This window comes from Hemitrygon akajei, chromosome 9 (assembly GCF_048418815.1).
Source record: "Hemitrygon akajei chromosome 9, sHemAka1.3, whole genome shotgun sequence".
Classification (NCBI taxonomy): Eukaryota; Metazoa; Chordata; class Chondrichthyes; order Myliobatiformes; family Dasyatidae; genus Hemitrygon; species Hemitrygon akajei.
Genome location: NC_133132.1, coordinates 151,538,951 through 151,564,307, shown reverse-complemented (window position 1 = coordinate 151,564,307; position 25,357 = coordinate 151,538,951). Strand labels below are relative to the sequence as shown.

General features: G+C 41.0%; 1 protein-coding gene and 1 long non-coding RNA gene across 20 annotated transcripts in view; one reads left to right on the top strand and one right to left on the bottom strand.

Annotated features, from left to right (window-relative positions):
* The first annotated feature begins 830 nt into the window (after positions 1 to 830).
* LOC140733657 (uncharacterized) lies at positions 831 to 23,754 on the top strand. The gene is made up of 3 exons (XR_012100331.1): positions 831 to 1,043; positions 11,228 to 11,400; positions 22,750 to 23,754. It is a non-coding gene; the product is annotated as an uncharacterized lncRNA (long non-coding RNA).
* The window catches only part of epb41l2 (erythrocyte membrane protein band 4.1 like 2), a 200,130-nt gene continuing 191,453 nt past the window's right edge, over positions 16,681 to 25,357 (bottom strand). For all 19 annotated transcript variants that reach the window (XM_073057274.1, XM_073057276.1, XM_073057278.1 and 16 more), the window contains one exon: positions 16,681 to 17,746. Coding sequence is in view for 2 of the 19 variants with exons in the window: in XM_073057276.1 (XP_072913377.1) it covers positions 17,741 to 17,746 (6 nt within the window). In the remaining 17 variants the exon portion in view is untranslated. The remainder of the gene's footprint in view (positions 17,747 to 25,357) is intronic.

The following is a 25,357-nucleotide window of genomic DNA, read 5'->3' as shown; positions in this document are numbered from 1 at the left end:
TCCTGGGGGTCAGTTCAGCAGACACTGATATTGAAATTCAATGATCCCCGTGGTCAAGGACAAGGGTTGGCAGGCCCTGAGGGCTTGTGACCCCTCAGGCTGTGAAGTCCTCTGGCTGGAGGACTGAGCGGGCCGGAAGCACAAAGGCTGATGATCCCTAGGTTGGCGAGCCCTGAGCCAGAGCTGAGTGCGATTATGGGAGTCAGGGCCCGCCGTTGAAATTCCCACCATCAGCACTGGGGTCAATTCCAGAGGTCGAAGCTCCAAAGGTGAAAACCAAAGTTGGCGAGTCTGGAGGTCAAAGCTTGAAGGTCGAAGCCTGAAGGTTGAAGCCCCTGGGTTTTCAGAAGTCAGAGGCCCGATGTCTGTGCTTCTGGGCCAGGGACTGGAGAATGGAGACCCTGAGACAGCATGCCTTGGGTCTGTGTGTGTATATGAGTGGGAAAGGGGATTGTCTGGCTGCTGTTGTTGCTTGTGTCGCTCTGCTGAAGACCGTGATCCTGCTATGTTGGTGCTAGAATGTGTGACGACACCAGCAGGCTGTCCCAATATATTCGAGGGTAGAGTTGGCTGTTAATATAAATGATGCACTTCACTGTATATTTCGATATATGTGACAAATCAATCTAAATCTGAGTAAAATATAAAAATGCAATGTACCCTTAAAAGAAAAAAAACTAAAATTTACTCAGCACTCATAAGAAGAATGTCAATAAAAAAAAAGTTATCTTGTTGATGTAATCAGTGAGATCGAACTTGGGCAAAGGTTATAAATCTGCTTACAAACGTTTGTAAATCACAAGCTTATTGAAGCAGAACAAAGCACACAACAAAGTCCAAACAATGCACTTTGGATCCAATTAAACAAGACATTCAGGGACTACAGCTGAAAACTACGAGTTCTATCATGGTGTACAGATACTCATCGATTGTGGAAGTTTTTCAAGCCCTCCCTCTGTGGTTTCTTATATTTGGAATATTCACACCAGTCACTCTGCTCTTGTTGCTGCTACTCGTCTACTTCAGACTGGAATTGAAGAAAGGTATGTAGAAGGAATGCAGAGCTTTTTTAACTCTTATTTAACACATAAGGGGAGAAGGACAAGATTTCAATCTCAAATTTTAGTATCAGAATAATTACTCGTGAAAATAGATATAAAAACGTGAAAATAGTCTTCAAAATCGAAATTCTAAGAACTGTTAACACTTGAAGTTGGAAAACTGCATAACTGCACCATAATTCCAACTGTATGAAAGACAAGCTTTTCACGGTGCCTTGGCACAGTAATAATAAAACATTATCAACCAAAACAAACATTGCAATAAATAGTTTACTTAGTTTGGATCTAAACTCAAAATGGTTTTGAATTGAATTGAATTGACTTTATTACATACATCCTTCATATACACGAGGAGTAAAAATCTTTGTTACGTCTCTATTTAAATGTGCAATGTGCCATTTATAGTAATTTATAAGTAGTATGTACAACAGGACAGTCAATATAACATAGAAGTACAGTTGTGTCAGCATGAGTTAAGCGGTCTGATGGCCTGGTGGAAGAAGCTGTCCCGGAGCCTGTTGGTCCTGGTTTTAATGCTGCAGTACTGTTTCCTGGATGGTAGCAGCTGGAACAGTTTGTGGTTGGGGTGACTCGGGTCCCCAATGATCCTTTGGCCCCTTTTTACAGATCTGTCACAGTAAGTGTCCTGAATAGTGGGAAGTTCACATCTACAGATGCACTGGGCTGTCCGCACCACTCTCTGCAGAGTTCTGCGATTGAGGGAAGGACAGTTCCTATACCAGGCTGTGATACAGCCAGTCAGGATGTTCTCAGTTGTGCCCCTGTAGAAATTTCTTAGGATTTGAGGGCCCACACCAAACTTCTTCCACCGTTTGAGGTGAAAGAGATGCTGTTGATTACCTTCTCATTGTCCTTGATCCTTAAGGATAATTTTCCCCTACAAGAGGATACAGAATATATGTGTTCCTCAGAAAATATTAAAATGGTGCAGGGTGGCACTCTACTCATTTTCTCTTCTTCGGCTATCAGTCTGATGATATGGTTCCATACTTTGAATGTACTTTGTTGGGAAACTTCATGGTAAACATTGGGCCTCCAGTCTACTTGCACTTTCCAGCATTTAGTCATAGAGCAGCTCCGGGAGCAACTGCAGCAAGATAAATGGTCAGTTTCTCTAATCATTACATAAAAAGAATGACTTAAAAACAAAAAAAATCAGATATGATATTGAAAAACAAATCCACAGACACTGAAAATCCATCATGGAAAAACTGAATACTGGAAACACTCTGGTGTACTCTGTTCAGAATGACAATTCTCCGTTCTACTATGGATGCCTGCAAGAGAATAAATTCCAAGGTAGTATAAGGTGACATACAGTATAGGTACTTTGATAATAAATCTTCTTTGAACTTTGAACACAGTGCAATTGTAGAGAGAAAAAGAAAGTTAATTGCCTGTGGATAGAAAGGTGAAAATTCAGAAAAAGAGAGGATAGAGAGAACAAAAGGAATCTGAGATAGGTTAGAAATGGTATTAACACGGACTGGTATTAACTAAGAGAACTTGCTAAAAGCTCATTAATGGGCTGTTAATCTGTCAATAACAGTTAAATTGAAATGTAAATTTTGTCGATGGCTAAAAGCAATTTCAGTGATTTAATTCTCTGCTAGATTTCTCAAACCAATATGCTTATAAAATAAACTTCAGTCAACAACCTTTACCACAGTAGGGATTCTTCAAAATGGAAACTAATCCATTAGAATTGGAAGCTGGTGGAGTGAATGGGGAAATTCTATCTTAATCCTGGTGGGAGGCAAAAGGGTTTGAGCAGAAGTGTAGCAACTGGAATCTAACAGGGTTGAGGGTCATGTACAGTAAATGAAGGCATTCACCGAGTTGAGGAAAATATTTAGATTCACTGGTATAGAAAGCAGCATCTTTAGAAAAGACATGACATATGGAGAAAGAGGAGGGCAGAAGCAGATTTGGAGATGGTAAAGGTAACTGGGGTGGGGTTGGGGGGCGGGGGGAGGTATTGTGCCTTCAATAGATAGCGCTGGTTGCATATCCCCTAAAACTGAGTACCAATGAGAACTAAGGAGGCTATTTCATCTAGAGTTGCCAATGCTTTAAGGAATGATCACTTCAAACTGGAAGATTTTAAAGGGCAATTAGGGACAGAACAAATTAATCTGGGATTAGGAAGGAAATTGAACACTATGTAGTGAATAGGCAATGAGGTTCTATTAAGTGAAAAAATGCCCAGTCTTCAAATGAATGGATTGAAAACCAACATAATTCAAAAGATAAATAAAGACATTGTTGACAAAGATAAACACAAGGAGATTTGTAGTTTATGGCCACATTAGTATCCAAAATCAGTCATGAAATCATGTTGCTTACGCTATAGGAAAGAAACCCTAAATAAAAGTAATTATAAAACAGGAATCAGAGGGGAAAAGGAAACATTTTTCAAAGTCAACCTATGATGACTGTTAAAAGGGAAATTTGGTAATGGAGCAATAGTTAATTTAGCTACACTGTGTACAAGACATATTTTGAATCACAGTGCAATGACTATACTACCAACACAGCATTATTGCAGGTTATTATTCCCAGATCAGCATTGCACATACCTTGCAAGCTGTTTTTAATTTTGTTAACAAATGCAATAGATTTTCCTTCATGTAATTTTCAGTGAGGGAGCAAATTATACTTGTAAGACATGCTTATTTTCAAAGTTAATCTTCATAAACACATGGGTGGTAGGCAAAAAAAAACAACACAGGTTGGTTGTTCCAGCTTTCCCTTCCGATGGTGTTCAAGCCCAGGCAATGAGTAGCATCAGCTCTCATCCTTTTTGTGCGAGGCTAGAAGAGTATCTGGGCAATTCAGCCATTCACCAATGTCAGTAAACAGATTCTCAAGCCCTTGCAAGCTGTAAATTCTACAAGTATGTGAAGAGCAAGAGGATAAGCTGTGAGAGAATAGAACCAATCAAGTGTGACAGTGGAAAAGTGTGTATGGAGCCGGAGGAGATAGCAGAGGTACTTAATGAATACTTCGCTTCAGTATTCACTACGAAAAAGGATCTTGGCGACTGTAGGGATGACTTACAGTGGACTGAAAAGCTTCAGTATGTAGATATTAAGGAAGAGGATGCAAAACTGGACTAAGAAGTGGCAGATGGAGTTCAATCCAGATAAGTGTGAAGTGGTTCATTTTTGGTAGGTCAAATATGATGGCAGAATACAGTATTAATGGTAAGGCTTTTGGCAGTGTGGAGAATCAGAAGGATTTTGAGGTCTGAATCCATAGGACGCTCAAGGCAGCTGCGCAGTTTGATTCTGTAGTTAAGAAGGCATACGGTATATAGTATTGGCCTTCATCAACCGTGAAATTGAATTTAGGAGCCGAGAGGCAATGTTGCAGCTATATACGCCCTGGTCAGACCCCACTGTGCTCAGTTCTGGTCACCTCACTACAGGAAGGATGTGGAAGCCATAGAAAGGGTGCAGAGGAGATTTACAAGGATGTTGCCTGAATTAGGGAGCATGCCTTATGAAAACAGGTTGAGTGAACTCGGCCATTTCTCCTTGGAGCAACGGAGGATGAGAAGTGACCTGATAGAGGTGTATAGATAATGAGAGGCCTTGATCGTGTGGAGAGTTAGAGGCTTTTCCCCAGGGCTGAAATGGCTAACATGAGAGGTCACAGTTTTAAGGTGCTGGGGAATAGGTACAGAGGAGATGTCAGGGGTAAGTTTTTTACTCAGAGAGTGGCGAGTGTGTGGAATGGGCTGCCAGCAACGGTGGTGGAAGTGGATACGATAGGGTCTTTTAAAAGACTCCTGGATAGGCACATGAAGCTTAGAAAAATAGAGGGCTATGGGTAACCCTCGGTAATTTCTAAGGTAAGGACATGTTTGGCACAGCTTTGTGGGCCGAAGGGCCTGTATTGTGCTGTAGGTTTTCTATGTAAATCTGAAAGGCATAGATAATCATAATCTGCAATTCAAAGGAACTGATCAAATTATTTATTTTGACTTTAAATTACATCCGCACAGCACATTGCAGTACTAATTTGAAATGGAACACAGAAACAAAAGAAACTTAACTTTTTTTAGTAAAGTGCACTTGGGTTAAGAGTACTCATTTTACTATGATTAGATGTTTATGCTCAATCTGGAAGAAAATTAATCTATGGGAATCTGTAACCTCACCATATTCATACCAATTATTTTTTAAAGTTAATTATTGAGAATAACCTCAAACTCACAGCTATGATATTTCTTCATAGGAGATTTTATGTAATTTTTCTAGGTTTCACCCTCAGATGCACTACCTCTGGTTGTAGCATTAAATTTGTTCTATTCAGTCACTTGATGCTCTGGAAAATAATCATAAACACTTTGTCTAAGTCTGGTTTCCAATTCAAGCTGAATGTGCCTTCAAATCAAGCTAATGTTTACTTACCGTTCACAAAACAGTGGATGGCACTTACTGTACTTGTTGCTCTGAATTGATTGCACATGATAATTCTAGAATGAAAATAAATTTCAGTCTGACTTTAGAAAACATAGAAAATCTACAGCATAATACAGGCCCTTCAGCCCACGATGCTGTGCCGAAATGTACTTAATTTAGAAATTACCCAGGGTTACCCATAGCCCTCTATTATTCTAAGCTCCATGTACTGATCCAGAAATCCCTTAAAAGACCCTATCATATCTGCCTCTACCACCATCGCCAGCAGGCCATTCCATGCACTCACCACTCTCTGTGTAAAAAACTTAGCCCTGACGTCTCCTCTGTACCTATTTCCAAGTACCTTAAAACTGAGTCCTCTCGTGTTAGCCATTTCAGCCCTGGAAAAAGCCTCTAACTCTCCACACGGGCAATGCCTCTCATTATCTTGCACACCTCTATCAAGTCACCTCTCATCCTCTGTCGCTCCAATGAGAAAGTCCAAGTTCACTCAACCTATTCTCATAGGGCATTTGACTTCGTCAAATTTTTCAACCTTTTTGCTATGTAAGAATATTTGAGGGTATGAAAGCAGAACAAGCTAAAGTGATCCAGCAAATTATTATTGAATTGTTCAAGGGAGATGCAGTGGCAGGCACTTAAGACCATAAGATCATAAGATATAGGAACAGAATTTGGCCATTTGGCTAATCAAGTCTACTCTGCTATTTCATCATGGCTGATCCATTTCCCTCTCAGCCCCAGTCTCCTGACTTCTCCCCATATCCCTTCATGTCCTGACTAATCAAGAATCTATCAATCTCTGCCTTCAATATACATAAAGACATGGCCTTCACAGCTGCCTGTGGCAATGAATTCCACAGATTCACTCCTCTCTAGCTAAAGAAATTCCTCCTCAACTTCGTTCTAAAAGGATGCTCCTCTATGTGAGTGTGTCCTCTGGTCTTAGACTCACCCACCATTGGAAACATCCTCTCCATACCCACTCTTTCAAGACCTTTCAACATTCAGCAGATTTCAATGAAGTCAAAAGATGCGGTCCTAACACAGACCCCTGGGGAACACAAGTAGTCACCAGCAGCCAACCAGAAAAGGTTCCCTTTATTCCCACTCATTGTCTGCTTCCATTTGGACAATGCTCTCTCCATGCTAATATTTTTCCTGAAATACCAAGGGCTCATAACTTGTTAAGCAGCCTCATGTGTGGCACCTTGTCAAAGGCCTTCTGAAAATCCAAGTACACAACATTAACTGATTCTCCTTTGTCTATCCTGCTTGTTGGTTTTTCAAAGAATTCCAACAGCTTGTCAAGGAAAATTTTCCCTTGAGGAAACTATGTTGACTATAATCTATTTTAACATGTGCCTCCAAGAACCCTTGAATCACATCCTTAACAATCGACTCCAACATCTTCCCAAACACTTAGGTCAGACTAACTGGCCTGTAATTTCCTTCCTTCTGCCTCTCTCCCTTCATGAAGAGTGGAACGACATTTGCAATTTTCCATTCCTCTGGAACCATGCCAGAATCAATTGATTCTTGAAAAGTCATTGCTAATGCCTGCACAATCTCTTCAGCTACTTTTTTTCAGAACCCTGGGGTGTATACAATCTGGTCCAGATGACTTATCTATCTTTGGACCTTTTAGTTTCCTATGAATCTTCTCCCTAGTAATGGCAGTGTCAAACACTTCTGCCCGCAGACACTCTTGAACTTCCACCATACTGCTAGTATCTTCCACTGTGAAGATTGATGCAAAATACTTATTCAGTTCATCCGCCATTTCCTTGATCCACATTACTACCTCTCCAGCATGATCTTCCAGTGATCCAGTATCTACTCTCACTTCTCTTTTACATTTTATCTGAAGAAATTTTTGGTATTCTCTGTAATATTATTGGCTAGCTTAACTTCATATTCCATCTTTTCCTTCTTAATAACTTTCCTTCTTAATAAGTTGCCTTCTGTTGGTTTTTAAAAGCTTTCTAATCCTCTAACTTCTCATTAATTTTTGCTCTATTATATTCCCTCTCTTTGGCTTTTATGTTGTCTTGACTTCTCTTGTCAGCCATGGTTGTTTCATCCTGCCTTTAGAATACTTCCTCCTGCACCTCCAAATTGCTCCCAGAAATTCTAGCCATTGCTGCTCTGCCGTCATCCCGTCAGTGTTCCTTTCCAAACAATTTTAACCAGCTCCTCTCTCATGCCTCTGTAATTTCCTTTTCTCCACTGTAATATCGGCACATCTGACTTTAACTTTTCCTTCTCAAACTGTAGGATAAATTGTATCATATTATGATCCCTTCCCCTAAGGGTTCCTTTAACTTAAGCTTTCTAATCAACTCTGGATCTTTGCACTACACCCAATCCAAAATAACTGATCACCTAGTGGGCTAAACCACGATCTGCTCTAGAAAACCGTCTTGTAGGTGTTCTGGAAATTCCCCTTCTTGGGATCCAGCATCAACCTGATTTTTCCAATTTATCTGCATATTGAAATCCCTCATGACTATTATAACATTGCCCTTTTGGCATGCATTTTCTATATCTCAATGTACTTCGCAGACTACATATTTACTACTGGTTGGGGGGTGGGGGTCTGTATAATACTCCTATCATGGACTTTTTACCTTTGCCATTCCTTAGCTCTACCCAGAATGATTCAACACCTTCCCATCCAATGTCACTTCTTTCAAAAGGTTTGATTTCATTTTTTACCAACAGAGCAATACCATCCCCTCTGCCTATCTGCCTATCCTTTCAATACAATGTGTATCCTTGGACATTAAGCTCCCAGCTTAGATCATCCTTCAGCCACAATTCAGTGCTGCTGACAATCTGCCAATCTGTAACTGCGCTACAAATTTATCTCCCTTATTCTGTATAAGGTGTGCATTCAAATATAACACCCTCAGTCTTGTATTCACCCATTTCAATTTTGTGCACCTTTTACATTGCCACTCATCCTGTTTACTGCAAGTTTGCCCTATCATCAGCCTCCTGCCAAATTAGTTTAACCTCTCCCGAACAACTCTGGAAAACCTACCCACAAGGAATTTGGTCCCCTTGGGTTCAGGTATAAATCGTCCCTTCTGTGCAAGCCATACCTTCCCCAGAAGAGATTTCAATGACCCATAAATCTGAATCCATGCCTTCCTGTACCAGTTCCTCAGCCACACATTCATCTAACATATCATCCTATTCTTACCCTCACTCGCATGTGGCATAGGCAGCAGTCCAGAGGTTACTACCCTGGAGGTGCTGTTTTTCAGCTTTCTACCTGGTTCCCTAAAGTCTCTCTTCAGGACCTCCTCACCTTTTCTACCTATGTCATTGGTGTCAATATGTACCAAGTCTCTGGCTGCTCACCCTCCCCCTTTAGAATGCTATGGACCCCGTCCAAACAACCTGACCCTGGCAGCTGGGTGGCAGCATACCATCCAGTTGACTCTATTGTGCCCACAGAATCTTTGCTCTGTTCCTCTGGCTATGGAATCTCTTATCACCACTGCTGTCCTCTTCACCTCTTCTCTTCTGAGCCATAACACCAAACTCAGTGAGAGAGACCTGGTCATTGTGGCTCCTCCCGGTAGGTCACCACCCCTCAATAGTATCCAAAGTGATATACTTATTATTGGCCTTAGGGGTACTCTGCACTGGCTGTACATTTCCCTTCCTTCTCCTGACAGTCACCCAGTTACTTGCCTCCTGCAAGCTAGGGGGTGATTACCTCCCTGTAGGTCCTGTCTCTCACATCTCCATTCTCCAAAGGTCATCGAGCTGCAGCGCTAGTTCCTTAATATGCTTTCACAGTACACCTGGTCAGGTGTGGTTATCTGGGAGGCTGGAGGAATTCCCGCATCTCACACACAGAACAAAGTACAGCTCCTGGAGCTATTCTCACTGCACTATGCCCTAACAGTATAGAAATGAAGAATAAAGAAAAAAAAATAAACCTGCCAGATACTTACCTTGCCCAAGCCTGATGAGCCAAAGCCACTCCAACACCGGCCTCTTCAAGAACGGCTGCTCCGCCTGTACCTGCCTGATCTTTATTCTTACTTTCTAATGGATCCCGCTCCATGATTGGTCACAGTCTAACTCCAAAAAACTGCCACAAAGTGCTGCCTTTTTAATCTTGAGTGTGAACCTAAGTGAAAAGGTAGCTGTCTTCTCCTGCTCCCCCTCAGTGACTGGTCAGAGTCCAGCTCCATTTACATGGATCTTCCAGAATACAAGAGGGAATATGCTCCAATGAAAAGAATCTGCAGGTTAACCCACCATGTGTGGTTTACTAAAAGTTAATGATAGATGCAAAAAGTGAGCAAAATATAATAAAAAAAAGACAGAACAAAAAACAATCAAGAAAAATCAAGCTAGAAATGTAAAATCAGCACTTGCTTCTTCAGAACGTGGGAAAAAATAAAATGAATGTTGCTGTTAAAAGTGTGGGGAATTAACAACTGAAAAAAGTTAAATGAATTAAAGAGGTATTTTTGTATCAGCCTTCACCATAGAGAGGATAGAAATAATATCCTACAAATGGATGTAAATCAGAAAATGAACAGTAGAAAGCAACTTAGGAAAATCACAATCACCAAGTGGTACCAGGCAAACTGTTGGCAAACAGTTTCATTTCAGAATCCTTAAAAATTGCAATACATGCAGTCTTCCAAAATATCAAAGGATAAAGAAAATGGTGTATGCTACAGAGGCATTTGATATTAAATTTATAGACACAGGATATCACCATTTGGCCCAAAGAGAGGTTTGTACCTCAGATATGAAAGGCATTGGAATCATTTACTTGTTTTTGTGTTTAAAGAACAATGTAAATGTGCTGGAATTTGTTCTGAAAAGGTTTATTGGATTAATACCTGGAATAAGTGTTGTTTTATTAAGAAAGGTTAGAGACACAAAGCTATGTAGGGTAAAATTCAGACACAAAGGGTGGATTAGACATACAAGGGTATGCTGATAGGGAGAAGATTTAGAATCTGGGGTCACCCATTTAATATGTAGGTGTAGTCTTTTGATTTAAGGGTCTTTGGAATTTCTTCCAAAGGAAGTGAACACAGGATTCAAAGTTCAAAGTATGTTTATTATCAAAGGATGTATGAATTATACACCTTGAGCTACGTTTGCTTACAGCCAGTCACAAAGCAAGAAACCCGAAGAACCCAATTTAAAGAAAAATGAGAAAGAGGGAAAAAGAAACACACACACATACGGCATGCAAACAATGGGAACAAACAACATCATTCTGAACCAGATTCAGCCCTTAGATTCGCTCCCTAGAGCAGCTGGAGTAGGCCCAAGCCTCAACTCAGTGCATAATATTAGTAGGGCAAGAACACTCGCAGAGATAACAGCCGCTTGAGAGAGGAATGAACATTGTGGGAGAGCGAGTGAAAACAGCCTGACGCTTGCCTCCAAACTACCAGTGAGCTGTTGCACATGCTCGATAGCACCATCTGAACCCAGAATATTCTTGAATATTTTTAAGGTACAAGTTGGTAGGTGTCTTCTTAAGCAAGGCAGTTCCAGGTTATTGGATAGACAGGGAATGTGAAATTGAGGTTTCAGTCAGACTGACCATGGTTTCATTAAATTTGTAGTGCAGGTTCAATGGAAACACATGTCCTGCTCCTCCTAATTTGTATGTTTGTATTAGAATAAAGCATTTCATTTTTTGAAATAATTGTCTCTCAACAGTGAATAACGAAATAGCAATGAATGAAAATCCTAAGAACTTTATCAAAGAACGCTACTTCAACGATTTTTCGCCTGAATATAGAGCACGGAATACAAGGCCTAGCAATGAAAGTTATGTGAAGAACCACTTCCAAAAGTGAACTGTTATTAATGCATCTGAACCATCTCTCAAGGTAACCAACAAAAATTATTGATTACTTTATCAAGAATGACTTTGACAGATAATCAAGGGGATAACTTTACTTCAAAAGGTCGTACAAACAATATTCAAAATGGTTTATATTAGCCATTTCAAAGTCATCTTATTTCTCATATCCTGCTAATTTTTCACAAACTACATCTGATTAACCAAAGCTATTATATTTTACAAAAATAGACAGCAAATTTAACTCACCAAGATCAAGCAAGGCATATACCTGTAATGGATATGCAGTGGAAAGAGGCTGACAAACTTAAAAAATGTGAGTAGGTCATATCAGCTCTGGGTGAGGCAGGAATAAGAAAGGGAGTCGTGTTAAAGTGGGCAAAAACAAATGAAGAGGAAGGTATATGGAACAAAGTATAACGTAAGAGAGATAAAGCTGAAATCCAAGAACATGCAGTAAGAATGTTGTCTGGGAATGTATAACAAGAGGAAGTATGGGGGAAAATTAACACAAAATGAAACTGAAGAATATATGTTTGTGTAGGAAGAACTCTGAGGTAGAGGTCCCCATCTTATAGACCCTTCCAGGTTGAGCTGGTACTAGTGTAGCAGACTCTGCTCTGACTGTGCACGCTGTTTGGGGGAGTGTGTATGAGAGAGAGAAAAAGAGGTCTGGGTGGCTTGGCCTGTAACATTCTTTTGTTCTATTTCAAATTTTGGACGCAGCTGCTTATATAACTCGATTTTGGTTGCCTTACAGAGGCCGCAAGGGAATTTCATTCTAGCCTGTCCCTTGTTTAGGGTGGCCAGTTTTCTCACCTTTGCATAAGCAGTTCACTAGTGCTAGCGATAATAGAGGCACTTAGCGTGTTTTTCCAAGGAAAAAGCGAACCAGTAATTAGAATGGGGCAAAGTTGTTGTAGGCCGAACAAGGCAGGATTAAAAGTCGCTTCATAGTATAGTTTACTGGCAGAGAGAGCAGAGTTTACCAATGTGGGCTCAAGAGGCTTCGGTGAGGAGGCACAGTTGAAGAGCGGGTACGGCTTTTGTAGTGGTTGAATAAAAAGTCACTAAACTACAACTAATTAAATAAAGAAAGGAAGATGCAGGATCAGGTGATGTGCTGCAGCTGTATGGTGTGGGAGCTGGTGGACCCCATTGTGGTTCCTGGTGACCACATCTGCAGCAAGTGCTGGCTGCTCGAGGAACTCAGGCTCAAAGTTGATGACTGGGAATCTAAGCTTCAAACACTGTGGCACATCAGGGAGGGGGAGAGTTACTTGGATACTCTGTTTTAGGGGGTAGGCACACCTATTAGATTAGCTGCCTCAAATTTGGTCTGTGGTCAGGGACAAGGAGGTGTGACAGTGAACGAAGCCAGGTATTGGGATTCAAGAGACAGTGCTGGAGGAGCCTCAGCCCTTGTGCTTGTCCAACCGATCTGAGACTTACTCCCTGTGTGAATGAGAGTGGGGTTGTAGGAAGGATGAGCAATCTAATTGTGGCACAGTAGTTCAGGAGGTCATTCAAGGGGGGGGGGGGGAAGAGAAGAGAAATGTAGTGTTAATTGGGGACAGTATCATCAGGGAAATAGGCAAGGTTCTCTGTCACAGGGACAGAGCATCCCAAAGGTTGTGTTGCCTGCCTGGTGTCCTGGTTTGGGACATCTCATCTGATCTGCAGAGGAATTTGCAGTGGGAGGGAAAAGATCCAGTTGTTGTGGTCCATGTGGGTATCAACGACATAGGTAGAATGGGGAAAGAGGTTCTGCTGAGGGAATTTGAGCAGCTAGGGACTAAATTAAAAAGCAGAACCAAAAAGGTGGCAATCTCCGGATTCCTACCTGAGCCACGTGTAAATTTGTACAGGATTAAGAAAATTAGAGTTAAATGCATGGCTCAAGGATTGACATGGGAGAAGTGGGTTTGAATTCATGGGAAACTGGTACCAGTATCAGAGGAGGAGGGAGCTGTTCCATTGGGATGGGCTCCACCTGAACTGTGATGAGACCTGGATCCTGGCAAATCGCATAACTAGGGATGTGGATAGGGCGGGGGTGGGTTCAACAGATTGGAGAAGCATGAATAAGGTAGAAGAGAAAATTATGGATAAAGATGAAGTAAAAGCAGAAGTTAAAAAAGAGGGGTGGGGTGCAGAAAAGTCAAGTGCATAAGAGACAAAGATTACTAGGTTTTAAAGGCACAGTGAGTGCAAGGGCACTTTATCTGAATGCCTGTGGTATTCGAGACAAGGTCAGTGAACTTGCGGCACAAATCAGTATAAAGGGGAATGATAAAGAGCCATTACATGGTTGCAGAATGGAGAGGATTGGGAATTAAATATATAAGGATATCCGGTAATACGGAAGGATAGGCAGAAAGGTAAGGGAGGTGGGGTAGTACTCTTAATTAAGGATGAGATCAGGGCGATAGTGAGAGATGATGTAAGATCTAAGAATGTTGAATCTCTCTGGGTAAAAATTAAGAATAGTAAAGGGAAAAAAAATCTGTTGGGAGTTGTCTATAGGCCACCGAATAATAACCGAATGAGAAGGGAGAATTGATATTGGGTAATAAGGAAATGGCTGAGGCTTTGAATGACTATTTTGTGTTGGTCTTCATGGTGCATGTTACATCTGAAATGCTGAACAGAGATGATACGGTTGCAATGGGAGGTGAGGACCCTGAGACAATAGATAGCACTAAAGAGGTAGTGCTGAGCAAACTTGCGGGCCTGATCAAGTCCCCTGGTCTTGATGGAATGCATCCCAGGATACCGAAAGAAATAGAAAGAAGAGGTTATAGTTGAGGCTTTAGTGATAATTTACCAACATCCTCTGGACTCTGGGCAGGTCCCGGCAGATTGGAAGGCAGCAAATGTCATGCTACTATTCAAAAAAGAATGTAGGCAGAAGACATGTAACTATAGGCCAAATAGTTTAGTATCTGTAGTTGGGAAAATGCTTGAAGCTATCATTAAAGAAGAAATAGCGAGGCATCTGTAAAGAAATTGATCCATCAGGCAGATGCAGCATGGATTCAGCAAAGGAGGTTCTGTTTAACAAACTTAATGGAATTCTCTGAAGATATAACGGACACAGTGGATAGAGGGGAACAGATGGGATTTCCAGAAGATGTTCGATAAGGTGCCACATAAAACACTTGTTCGTAAGGATGCATAGAGTTGGGGATGATGTATTAGCATGAATAGAGAATTGTTAACCAATAGAGAGCAGGAAGTTGGGATACTTGGGTGTTACTCTGGTTGGCAATCAGTGATGCAACTGCTCACAATATACATCAGCAATCTAGAAGAGAGGACTGAGTGTAGTGTATCTAAGTTTGCTGATGACACTAATTTGAGTAAAACAAATTGTGCAAAGGGTATGGAGTCTACAGAGATATGGTTGGTTAAGTGAGTGGGCAAGGATCTGGCAGATGGAGTACAATGTTGGTAAATGCGAGGGCATCCACTTTGGAAGGAAAAATGGATAATCAGATTATTATTTAAATAGTAAAAGATTGCAGCATGCTGCTGTGCGGAGGGACTTGGGAATGCTTGTGCATGCATCACCAAAGGTTGGACTGCAAGTGCAGCAGGCTATCAAGAAGGCAAATGGAATGTTGGACTTCATTGCTCGTGGGATTGAATTTAAGAGCAGTGAGATTATGCTGCAACTGCAAAGGGTACTGGGGAGGCAGAGTACTACATGCAGTTCTGGCCTCCTTACTTGAGGAAGGATATACTGGCTTTGGAGGCGGTGCAAAGCAGGATCACCAGGTTGATTCCAGAGATGAGGGGGTTAGACTATGAGGAAGATTGAGTCTCCTGGGACTGTACTCGCTGGAATTCAGAAGGATGAGAGAAGATCTTATAGAAACACAAAATTCTGAAAGGGATAGATAAAATAGAGGCAGGAAAGTTGTTTCCACTGGTAGGTGAGACTAGAACTAAGGGACATAATCTCAAAATACGGGGCATTAAATTTAGGATGGAGATGAGGAGTAACTGCTTTTCCCAAGGAGTGGTGACTCTGTGGAATTCTCTGCTCAATGAAGCAGTGGAGACTACCTCAGTAAATATATTGAAGACAAGGTTGGATATATTTTTTCATGGTAGGGGAATTAAAGGTTATGGGGAAAAGACAGGTAGGTGGAGATGAGTCCATGGTGCGATCAGCCATGATCTGATTGATTGGCGGAGTAGACTCAATTGGCCAGATGGCCGACTCCTGCTCCTATTTCTTATGTAAGGCTTTGAGTATCCCTGAGTCTATCAATGTCTGTGAGTAACCAAGTGAAAAGTTTGGGGAAAAGAATGCGAAACTGTAATGTGTAACATGCAGGGGTCAATACAAAAGGTAATCTGCTGGAATGGATGGGAGTGTACATGGGAGGGGGAGGTGGCTTTAGGGGTTTAATATTTTTGGAAATCATTCTAACATGCACCATTTTTTGAAATTGCCTTAATTTGTTATTTCAATTCATAATTCAAATCAGAATGCAAGATTAAAGAAGACATTTTTGTTGGTCCACATATCAGACAGGTCATCAGCAACAAGCAATTCAAAGAACTTCTAGTGAGACCAGAGAAAATCGCATGGGAGGCATTCAAGGATGCTGTTAAAAATATTCTTGCAAATTCAGAGCATCAAACTACATGCAGCTGATTGATAACATGCTCCAAGCATACAAAACCATGAAGTGCAACATGACATTGTGGTCATGGACAAACAGTATCAGAGTAACTAGAATCAATCAATGCTGGCTGATTATTGTTGGACACTTAAGCAAGAAGCCTCAGACACAGAGGGCAAATGAAACTCATCGTCAAAACAGTTTTAACTTAAACTATTGCAAAGCATCAGCACCATTATGGAATTAAAAGCATTATATTCAATAAAAGTTAATTTCTTGTTCCTACATGATCCAAGTTGTCTGAAATTATATTTGTGTTCAGCTTCAAGCAGTCTATTATTAAGAAGAAAAATTCTGAGGAAGCAAAGTTCGAAGAAAATGTGTTGTCCAGTGTTACAGAAGCTCAAATGAAGACCAAACTGTGGTATAGTCCGTGAAATAAAACACTGATTCAGGAACAGTAGAAGAAACTAACGGCTGGATCAACTGGGATGTATTTCTATGACATTCTCTCACTATCTCCACAACATCCAAAGAACAACATCTGACAGTAATTTTTGAAATGATAAATTTTCAAAGTCTTTACTGTTACTCTGAAAGATCATGTGCATTATTAAAATACTACTGAAGAGTTCAAAAAGTGAGTCAAGCATAGAAACATAGAGCAAATATATTTTAAGGGATATTTATTTATTTTTAAAACAGGATTACATGAAGCAGAAATACAACAGCACAACTTTTAAGCTGCCAGAGTGCTACTTTGGTTGTTTGCCTAGATATAAAGGTCAAAAGCATAATAACACAGTCATCAGGATTCAGTATTGCTTAGCATTTGTTTAAAAGCAATATTATCTACAGAAAAGACAAAATATTACAATTTTTAAAAATTTCAAATCTTCCTCAAAACTTAGACAAGGCTTTTAGCTCTGCAACACAATTTGCCGATTAACAGCTACACACTAAAGCTTAATCTTTCATAGTAAGAACATAAAAGAATTTATAGAAATGTATTCAATATTATGATTTGGCTTCAATTGAAGAAATATGATTTAAAAGTATTAAATTTTAAGCTGCCTATTTGGTTAAAGAGATGTTAAGTAATAGAAAAGTATTCCTTTCCAGTATAGATATCCTAGTTCCATGGATGACCTAAGAAAATATAGAGTAAATGTTTAACAGTGCAAAAAATTTGTTGGAATGATACTTGCCTGCATCAGGCCCCCTTCAAATTTTGTTTTTCACTTAATAGGTGGCACAGAAGATTTTTCTAAACAGACTTAATTCTCTTAAGTGACATGAAGTCTTTTCATATTTTCCTTTTCCATAATATTTGGTAACTACTTGATCGTGCTAAAAAATGTTTCTGCAACAAGTTTACGCATATTCAGTTTCTGAAACAGATCCACGTACTGTATCTAAATTAGTTATAACATTCTGTACAAAACTTTAAAAGAAACCTACTTTGCAGCCTTTGCGTGGATATTAACAGTGTGTAGATGTGGTACATTTTAATGAGCCAACAAATTAGTAAAGAATGAATGGTAAAATTATTAGGTAACTGTTTTAAATGTCTAAACCCGATGATGAGTTTCTGCAGGTCTTTAACATCTTCAAATATTCACACTATGGATGTCTGTAATATAGATAATTTTCGAATGCTCCAAGGCTTTTCTTCATTGATCATGGCAGTGGTCACTAAAGTTCAAATCCTACATTCAGTTCAGCCAATATTCATTTCTGAAAGTAAACAGATAAGATAAACAATATAGAAACATAGAAAACCTACAAGCACAATACAGGCCCTTCAGCCCAGAATGCTGTGCCAAACATGTACTTGCTTTAGAAATTACCTAGGGTTACCCATAGTCCTCTATTTTTCTAAGCTCCATGTACCTATCCAGATAGAGTCTCCTAAAAGACCCTATTGTATCTGCCTCCACCATCGCTGCTGGCGGCCCATTCCACGCATACACCACTCTGCTTAAAAACACTTACTCCCGACATCTCCTCTATACCTACTTCTAAGCACCTTAAAAATGTGCTCTCTCATGTTAGCCATTTCAGCCCTGGGGAAAAAGCCTCTGACTATCCACACGATCAATGCCTCTCCTCATCTTATACACCTCTCATCCTCCGACGCTCCAAGGAGAAAAGGCCGAGTTCACGCAACCCATTCTCATAAGGCATGCTCCCCAATCTAGGCAAAAGCCTTGTAAATCTCCACTGCATCCTTTCTATGGCTTCCACATCCTTCCTGTAGTGAGGTGACCAGAACTGAGTGCAGTTCTCCAAATGGGGTCTGACCAGGGTCCTATATAGTTGCAACATTACCTCTCTGCTCTTAAACTCAATCCCACATTTGATGAAGGCCAATGCAGCGTATGCCTTCTTAACCACACAGTCAACCTCTGCAGCAGCTTTGAGTGTCCTATGGACTTGGACACCAAGATCCCTCTGATCTTCCACAATGCCAAGAGTTTTACCATTAATACTATATTCTGCCATATTTGATCTACCAAAATGAACCACTCACACTTACCTGGGTTGAACTCCATCTGCCACTTCTCAGCCCAGTTTTGAATCCTATCAATGTCCCGCTGTAACCTCTGACAGCTTTCCACAATATCCACAACACCCCCAACCTTTGTGTCATCAGCAAATTTACTAATCCATCATTCCACTTCCTCATCCAGGTCATTTATAAAAATTACAAAGAGTAGTTGTCCCAGAACTGATCCCTGAGGCAGCATATCACTGGTCACCGACCTCCATGCAGAACATGACCCATCTACAACCACTCTTTGCCTTCTGTGAGCAAACCAGTTCTGGATTCCTTGCCTCCTTACTTTCTCAATAAGCCTTGCATGAGGTACCTTATCAAATGCCTTGCTGAAATCCATATACACTACATCTACTGCTCTACCTTCATCAATGTGTCTAATCACATCCTCAAAAAATTCAATCAGGCTCATAAAGCACGACCTGCCTTTGACAAAACCATGCTGACTATTCCTAATCATATTGTGCCTCTTCAAATGTTCATAAATCCTGCCTCTCAGGATCTTCTCCATCAACTTACCAACCACTGAAGTACGACTTTAAGGTTTATAATTTTTTGGGCTATCTCTACTCCCTTTCTTGAATAAGGTAACAACATCTGCAACCCTCCAATCCTCCAGAACCTCTCCCGTCCCCATTGATGATACAAAGATCATTGCTAAAAGTTTAGCAATCTCCTCCCTCACCTCCCGCAGTAGCCTGGGGTACATCTCATCCGGTCGCGGAGACTTATCCAACTTGATGCTTTCCAAAAGCTCCAGCACATCCTCTTTCTTAAAGTCTACATACTCAAGCTTTTCAATCCGCTGTAAGTCATCCCTACAATCACCAAGATCCATTCCGTAGTGAGCTTTCGTAAGCTTTTCGACTAGGTTTTCAACAGCCTTTTGTACACCACGGTTCCTGTACCCTACCACCCTTTCCGTCTCATTGGAATGTACCTATACAGAACTCCACACAAATATCCCCATAACATTTGCCACATTGCTGCCGTACATTTCCCTAAGAACATCTGTTCCCAATTTACACTTCCAAGTTCCTGCCTGATAGCTTCATATTTCCCTTTCTCCAGTTAAATGCTTTCCTAACTTGTCTGCTCCTATCCCTTTCCAGTGCTATGGTAAAGGAGATAGAATTGTGATCATTATCTCTAAAATGCTCTCCCACTGAGATCTGACACCTGACCAGGTTCATTTTCCAATACCAGATCAAGTACAGCCTCTTCTCTTGTAGGCTTATCGACATATTGTGTCAGGAAACCTTCCTGAACACACCTAACAAACTCCACCCCATCTAAACCCCTTGCTCTAGGGAGATGCCAATCAATATTTGGGAAATTAAAATCTCCCACCATGACAACCCTGTTATTATTACAGCTTCCCAGAATCTGTCTCCCTACCTGCTCCTTGTTGTCCCTGTTACTACTGGGTGGTCTATAAAACAAAACCCAGTAGAGTTACTGACCCCTTCCTGTTCCTAAGTTCCAACCACAGCGACTCAGTAGAAAATCCCTCCATGACTTCCTTCCTCTCTGTAGCTGTGACACTATCTCTGATCAGCAGTGCCACACCCCCACCTGTTTTGCCTCCCTCCCTGTTCTGTCTGAAACTTCTAAAGCCTGGCACTCTAACCATTCCTACCCTGAGCCACCCAAGACTTTGTAATGGCCACAACACCAAAACTCCCAAGTATTGGTCCATGCTCTTGAGCTCATCCGCTTGTAACATTATTTACTAAATTTGAAATTTAATGAACAGAATGTTTAATCTCCTGGTATTTTTTCTTCTTTGCATCTGTTAAGGACATCAGAGGATAGCAGGCTAATTTTATAAGAATTAAACTTGGTTTGAAGGGTTAAGCTAATTAACAGATTCTTGCTCAATAGCAGCTGTAATCATTTCAATACACTGAATCTTAAAACAACAATGCTAAAAGATTCCAAGCTAAACAAATTAAATTAAAAAAAAATCAAAAAGCACTCAATGTGGTTAGGCATAAAATGTAGCATAAAATGTAGCTTCAGTTAACTCAAATTTCAATGATGGGACTAGCTCAATAAATCAATTGTTCATGGACTGCAATCCTTTTGTTGCTAGTATTGAAAATTGAAAGATAACTTTAAAATAAAACAAATTTTCATGCTTAGAATCTCAAAATTAATTTGGGCCTTTCTATTAGGCAGTAACTTAGCCTAAAATTTATTAGGCAGGGTATTTGACCAAGGACAAAGAAACCCACAAGACAGCCATAGCTGATGACCAAAATAAAAAAAATCAACTTGCCTTTACTACAATGTAGTTTTCAGAGTACCTAGTGTTGACCTGTACCACATCTTTGGCACTGTCAAAACTCTTATCCTAGCTCTGAAGTAGACTGTTTAAAAATACAGTACTGTATTCAATACCCTGCCAGGTTGACTCTTTTAGAATTCTTTGCCCAATTTAACCTCTTAAAAAATTCATAACTAAGTGTATATTATCTTCAGGTTGGGAGCTTTTTAGCTGTGGGAGTCTGTAGGTTTGTAGTAGACATCGGTGGATAGGCTGTCTCCAGAGATAGAAACAGAAAGATCTAGAAAGGGGAGGGAGGTGTTGGAAATAGACCAGGTGAATTTGAGGGCGGGGTGAAAGTTGGAGGCGAAGTTAATGAAGTCGACGAGCTCAGCATGTGTGCAGGAAGCAGCGCCGATATAACGTAAGAAAAGAGGAGGACAGATACCGGTTTAGGCTTGGAACATAGATTGCTCCACATGGCCGACAAAAAGGCAGGCATAGCTAGGACCCATGCGGGTGCCCATGGCTACAACTTTAGCTTGAAGGAAGTGGGAGGAGCCAAAGGAGAAATTGTTAAGGGGGAGGACTAATTCCGCAAGGCGGAGAAGAGTGGTGGTAGAGGGTGACTGGCTGGGTCTGGAATCCAGGAAGAAACGGAGAGCTTGGAGACCTTCCTGGTGGGGGATAGAGGTATATAGGGACTGGACGTCCATGGTGAAAATGAGGCGGTGGGGGCCAGCGAACTTGAAATCTTTGAAGAGATGTAAAGCATCCTCCTACCTGCTGGCATGCACACGCAGGTCGATGAAGCAATACCTTATCTCCCGCCTAGGTAGCCTCCTACCTGCCGGCATGAACATTCAACTCACAGACCTCCGTTGATACCCCTGCCCCCCCCCTTACCCCATCCCTATCTATAATTTTAGTCTGATTCTCTTTCTCTCTTCCCCCCCTCACTATAATCTCCCCCCAGCCCTACCTTTCTTTCTCTTACTTCCCATAATTCTCCACCTTCCCCCTGGCCCATTTCCCTCCAGCCTATCACTTCCCAGCTCTCTACTTCATCCCTCCCTCCACTTCTTATCCACCCCCAACCATCCCATGTTACTTCACTCCTGATGAAGGGTTTCGGCCCGAAACGTCGTCACTACCTCCTCCCATAGATGCTGTCTGGCCTGCTGAGTTCTGCCAGCATTTTGTGCTTTTATTTTTTTGTATATTATCATCAGATTTGTTTGATATGTCTCCTAGACAGAAATTAGGGCAAAAAACAATAGTCCTAAAAATCACAATTACTCACCAATAATCTGCTTGCAGAATCTCAGAATTCCACTTTGATATCTCAATTCTGGATCTGATATATCCTGGGACTAAATGCTGAATTCCAGAATTAACATGAGAATGCCTATATTTCGTCTTCAAGGCAACAGTGAAGAACTTGCCATTAAGAACTTGAAATAAAACTGAGATCAGGAGGAAACTTCCTATTGGTCGGAATCAGCTCTCAACTGTTTGTTGGGAAGCCTAGTATTTTAGTCTTCGGCATCACATTGGAGATTGTAAGAGTAGTGTTTCAGGTCTAAAGCCTTAAACTGCTTCATAAATAAATACTCTATGCTTCATCACTGAGTGCGAAGCAAGGCTGCCTGATAATAACGGCTTTCTCAATGCTGTTCGCAATGCCAAATAATACATCAGTCCATGCTCACTTGCTCCCAAGACCTGGAAAATGTTTAATCTTGGAATGACAATGTACCACAAAAAATGTTTGTGTCATTAAATAGTGAAAATCTGTTAGTTGAGGAACAACTGCTCCCTTTTTGATATTTCAAGACAATTGTACTTAGAGAAATCGTCAGATTCCCTGTCACATTAACCAAAAATATAACTGGGCATGCTCTATTGCAGGAACTGAAGGAGGAAAGAATTTGGGACATTCTGCAGAAAATGACTCTTCCTTCAACACTAAGTTTCTTCACCACTTACAAGTGAGAATTCAGCAGTTTATTAGAAGTCACTTCTGAACAAAACAATTCACTGTTGTACTTATTCACACTTTTTACACCACACGCTGCACCTGCAAAGCTAACAGTATTGTGAAGGACCCAATGCACCCCTCACACAAACACTTCTTCCTCCTGCCATCTGGCAAAAGGTACCAAAGCATTCCAGCTCTTACGACCAGACTGTGTAACAATTTCTTCCCCCAAGCCAGACTCCTCAATACTCAGAGACTAGACTGACATTGTAATTTGTCGTCTACTGTGCCTATTGTCTTGTTTATTAAGTATTGTACTGCCCTGCACTGTTTCATGCACTTCATGCAGTCCTGTGCCGGTCTGTAGTCTAGTGCAGTTTTTATGTTGTTTTACATAGTCTAGTGTAACCTTCTGCTGTCTCACATAGTCTAGTGTAGTTCTGTGTTGTTTCATGTAGCACCAGGGTCCTGGAGGAACACTGTTTTGTTTTTACTGTGTACAGTACCAACAATTTATGGTCAAAATGACAATAAAAAGCAACTTGACTTTTACCACCAGCATGTCAGGCTTGCAAAATATCCAGTAGAAAATAGGAATTGTGTCAAATTCCCAAGGCTTGTCTGACACTAGGACCAGAGGACATAGGAGCAGAATTAGGCCATTTGAAGTCAGTGCTAGCCTCCCCCCCCACCCCGCCCCCACTGTTCTCTCGGCAGAAGACAAGCACTGTTGTGGTCGTCTGCAGAATTTGGCGGTGTTGGATGACTTGAGTTTGTACTCTTTTATTTAATGGACGTATCTTTCTTATACATGCTATGTATGACTGTTGATGCTGTGTTTTGTACCTTGGCCCTGAAGTAACTCTATCTCCTTTGCCTGTATTCATGAGTATTCCTGTAAAGTTGAATAACAATTAAACTTGAATTCAATTGAGTTTGCCCTGTTATTCCATCGTGGCTGATATATCAAACACGAGGAAATCTGCAGATGCTGGAAATTCAAACACACGCAAAATGCTGGTGGAACACAGCAGGCCAGGCAGCATCTATAGGAGAAGCACTGTCGACGTTTCGGGCCGAGACCCTTCATCAGGACTAACTGAAAGGAAAGATAGTAAGAGATTTGAAAGAAGTGGGGGGAGGGGAAGTGCGAAATGATAGGAGAAGACCGGAGGGGGTGGGATGAAGCTAAGAGCCGGAAAGGTGATTGGCGAAAGTGATATAGAGCTGGAGAAGGGAAAGGATCATGGGACGGGAGGTCTTGGGAGAAAGGGGGTGGGGGGAGCACCAGAGGGTGATGGAGAACAGGCAGAGTGATGGGCAGAGAGAGAAAAAACAAACCAAGTATGCCAGGGATGGGGTAAGAAGGGGAGGAGCCCCTTTTTTCCACCAGCATTTTGTGTGTGATGGCTGATATATTATCACTCTCACCCCATTCTCCTACCTTCTCCCTGGAACCTTAGATGCCCTGACTAATCAAGAACCTATCAATCTCTGCTTTAAATATACTCAATGATTTGGCCTCCACAGCCATTTGTGGCACTGAATCCCACAGATTTACCACCCCCGGCTAAATAAATTACTCATCTCTGTTCTAAAGAAGTGTCCTCCTATTCTGAGGCCGTACCCTCTGGATTATAGGAAACATTTTCTCCGCAACCACTCTATCTAGGACTTTTAATATTGGAGTTTTTATTTAAGATTCTTCCCCCCCCCCTCTAAACTCCAGCAAGTACAGGCCCTTTCATTCCTCTTCTGGGCCCTCTCCAATACTAACACGTATTTTCTAAGATAAGGGCTCAAAACTGCTCACAATTCTCCAAGTGCGATGTGACCAACACTTTATAAAGCCTCAGCAATACATCCTTACTTTTATTTCTAGTCCTCTGGAAATGAGTGCAAAAATTGCATTTGCCTTCCTTACCACTGACTCAATCTGCAAATAACTTTTTGGAAGCCCTGCACAAGGAATCCCAAGTCCCTTTGCACCCGTTTCCAAAACTGTGATGTTGACTATCCAGAAGGACAGAAGTACTCAGAGCATCACTCAAAATCATACCAAGCCAATTTGTACACACCACTGCTTTTCCTCCTTCACTGAGACAAAATTCTAGAACTCCCCAACAAGCTATGGGAATATTTTTAACACATGAACCATTATAGTACCCTAGTACCTCAAAGGCAGATAGAATAGACAATAATGCCAGCTTTCCCCATATGCCATTTCACAAAAACTTATAAAAGCATTCTCTCTTCACCCAGCATAAACTGGTCATTATTCATATTTAATCTAACTTATTTGCTTATTACTCATGTTCAGTGAAGTTCAGTTCCTGTAGGGCCAATCAAAATACCAAAGGTAATGTTTTTTTGCGTTTAAAAAAATCCAGTTACAATCCTTACAATTTTTATACCCACCTTTGACCCCACTTTAAAAACTTTAATCACTGTCCACTGTACACCCTGCCTTTGGTTTTGGGCTTCACATCCCAACACTTGGTTTGGGCTTCCTCCTCTAGAATAGATTTTCTAAACTCT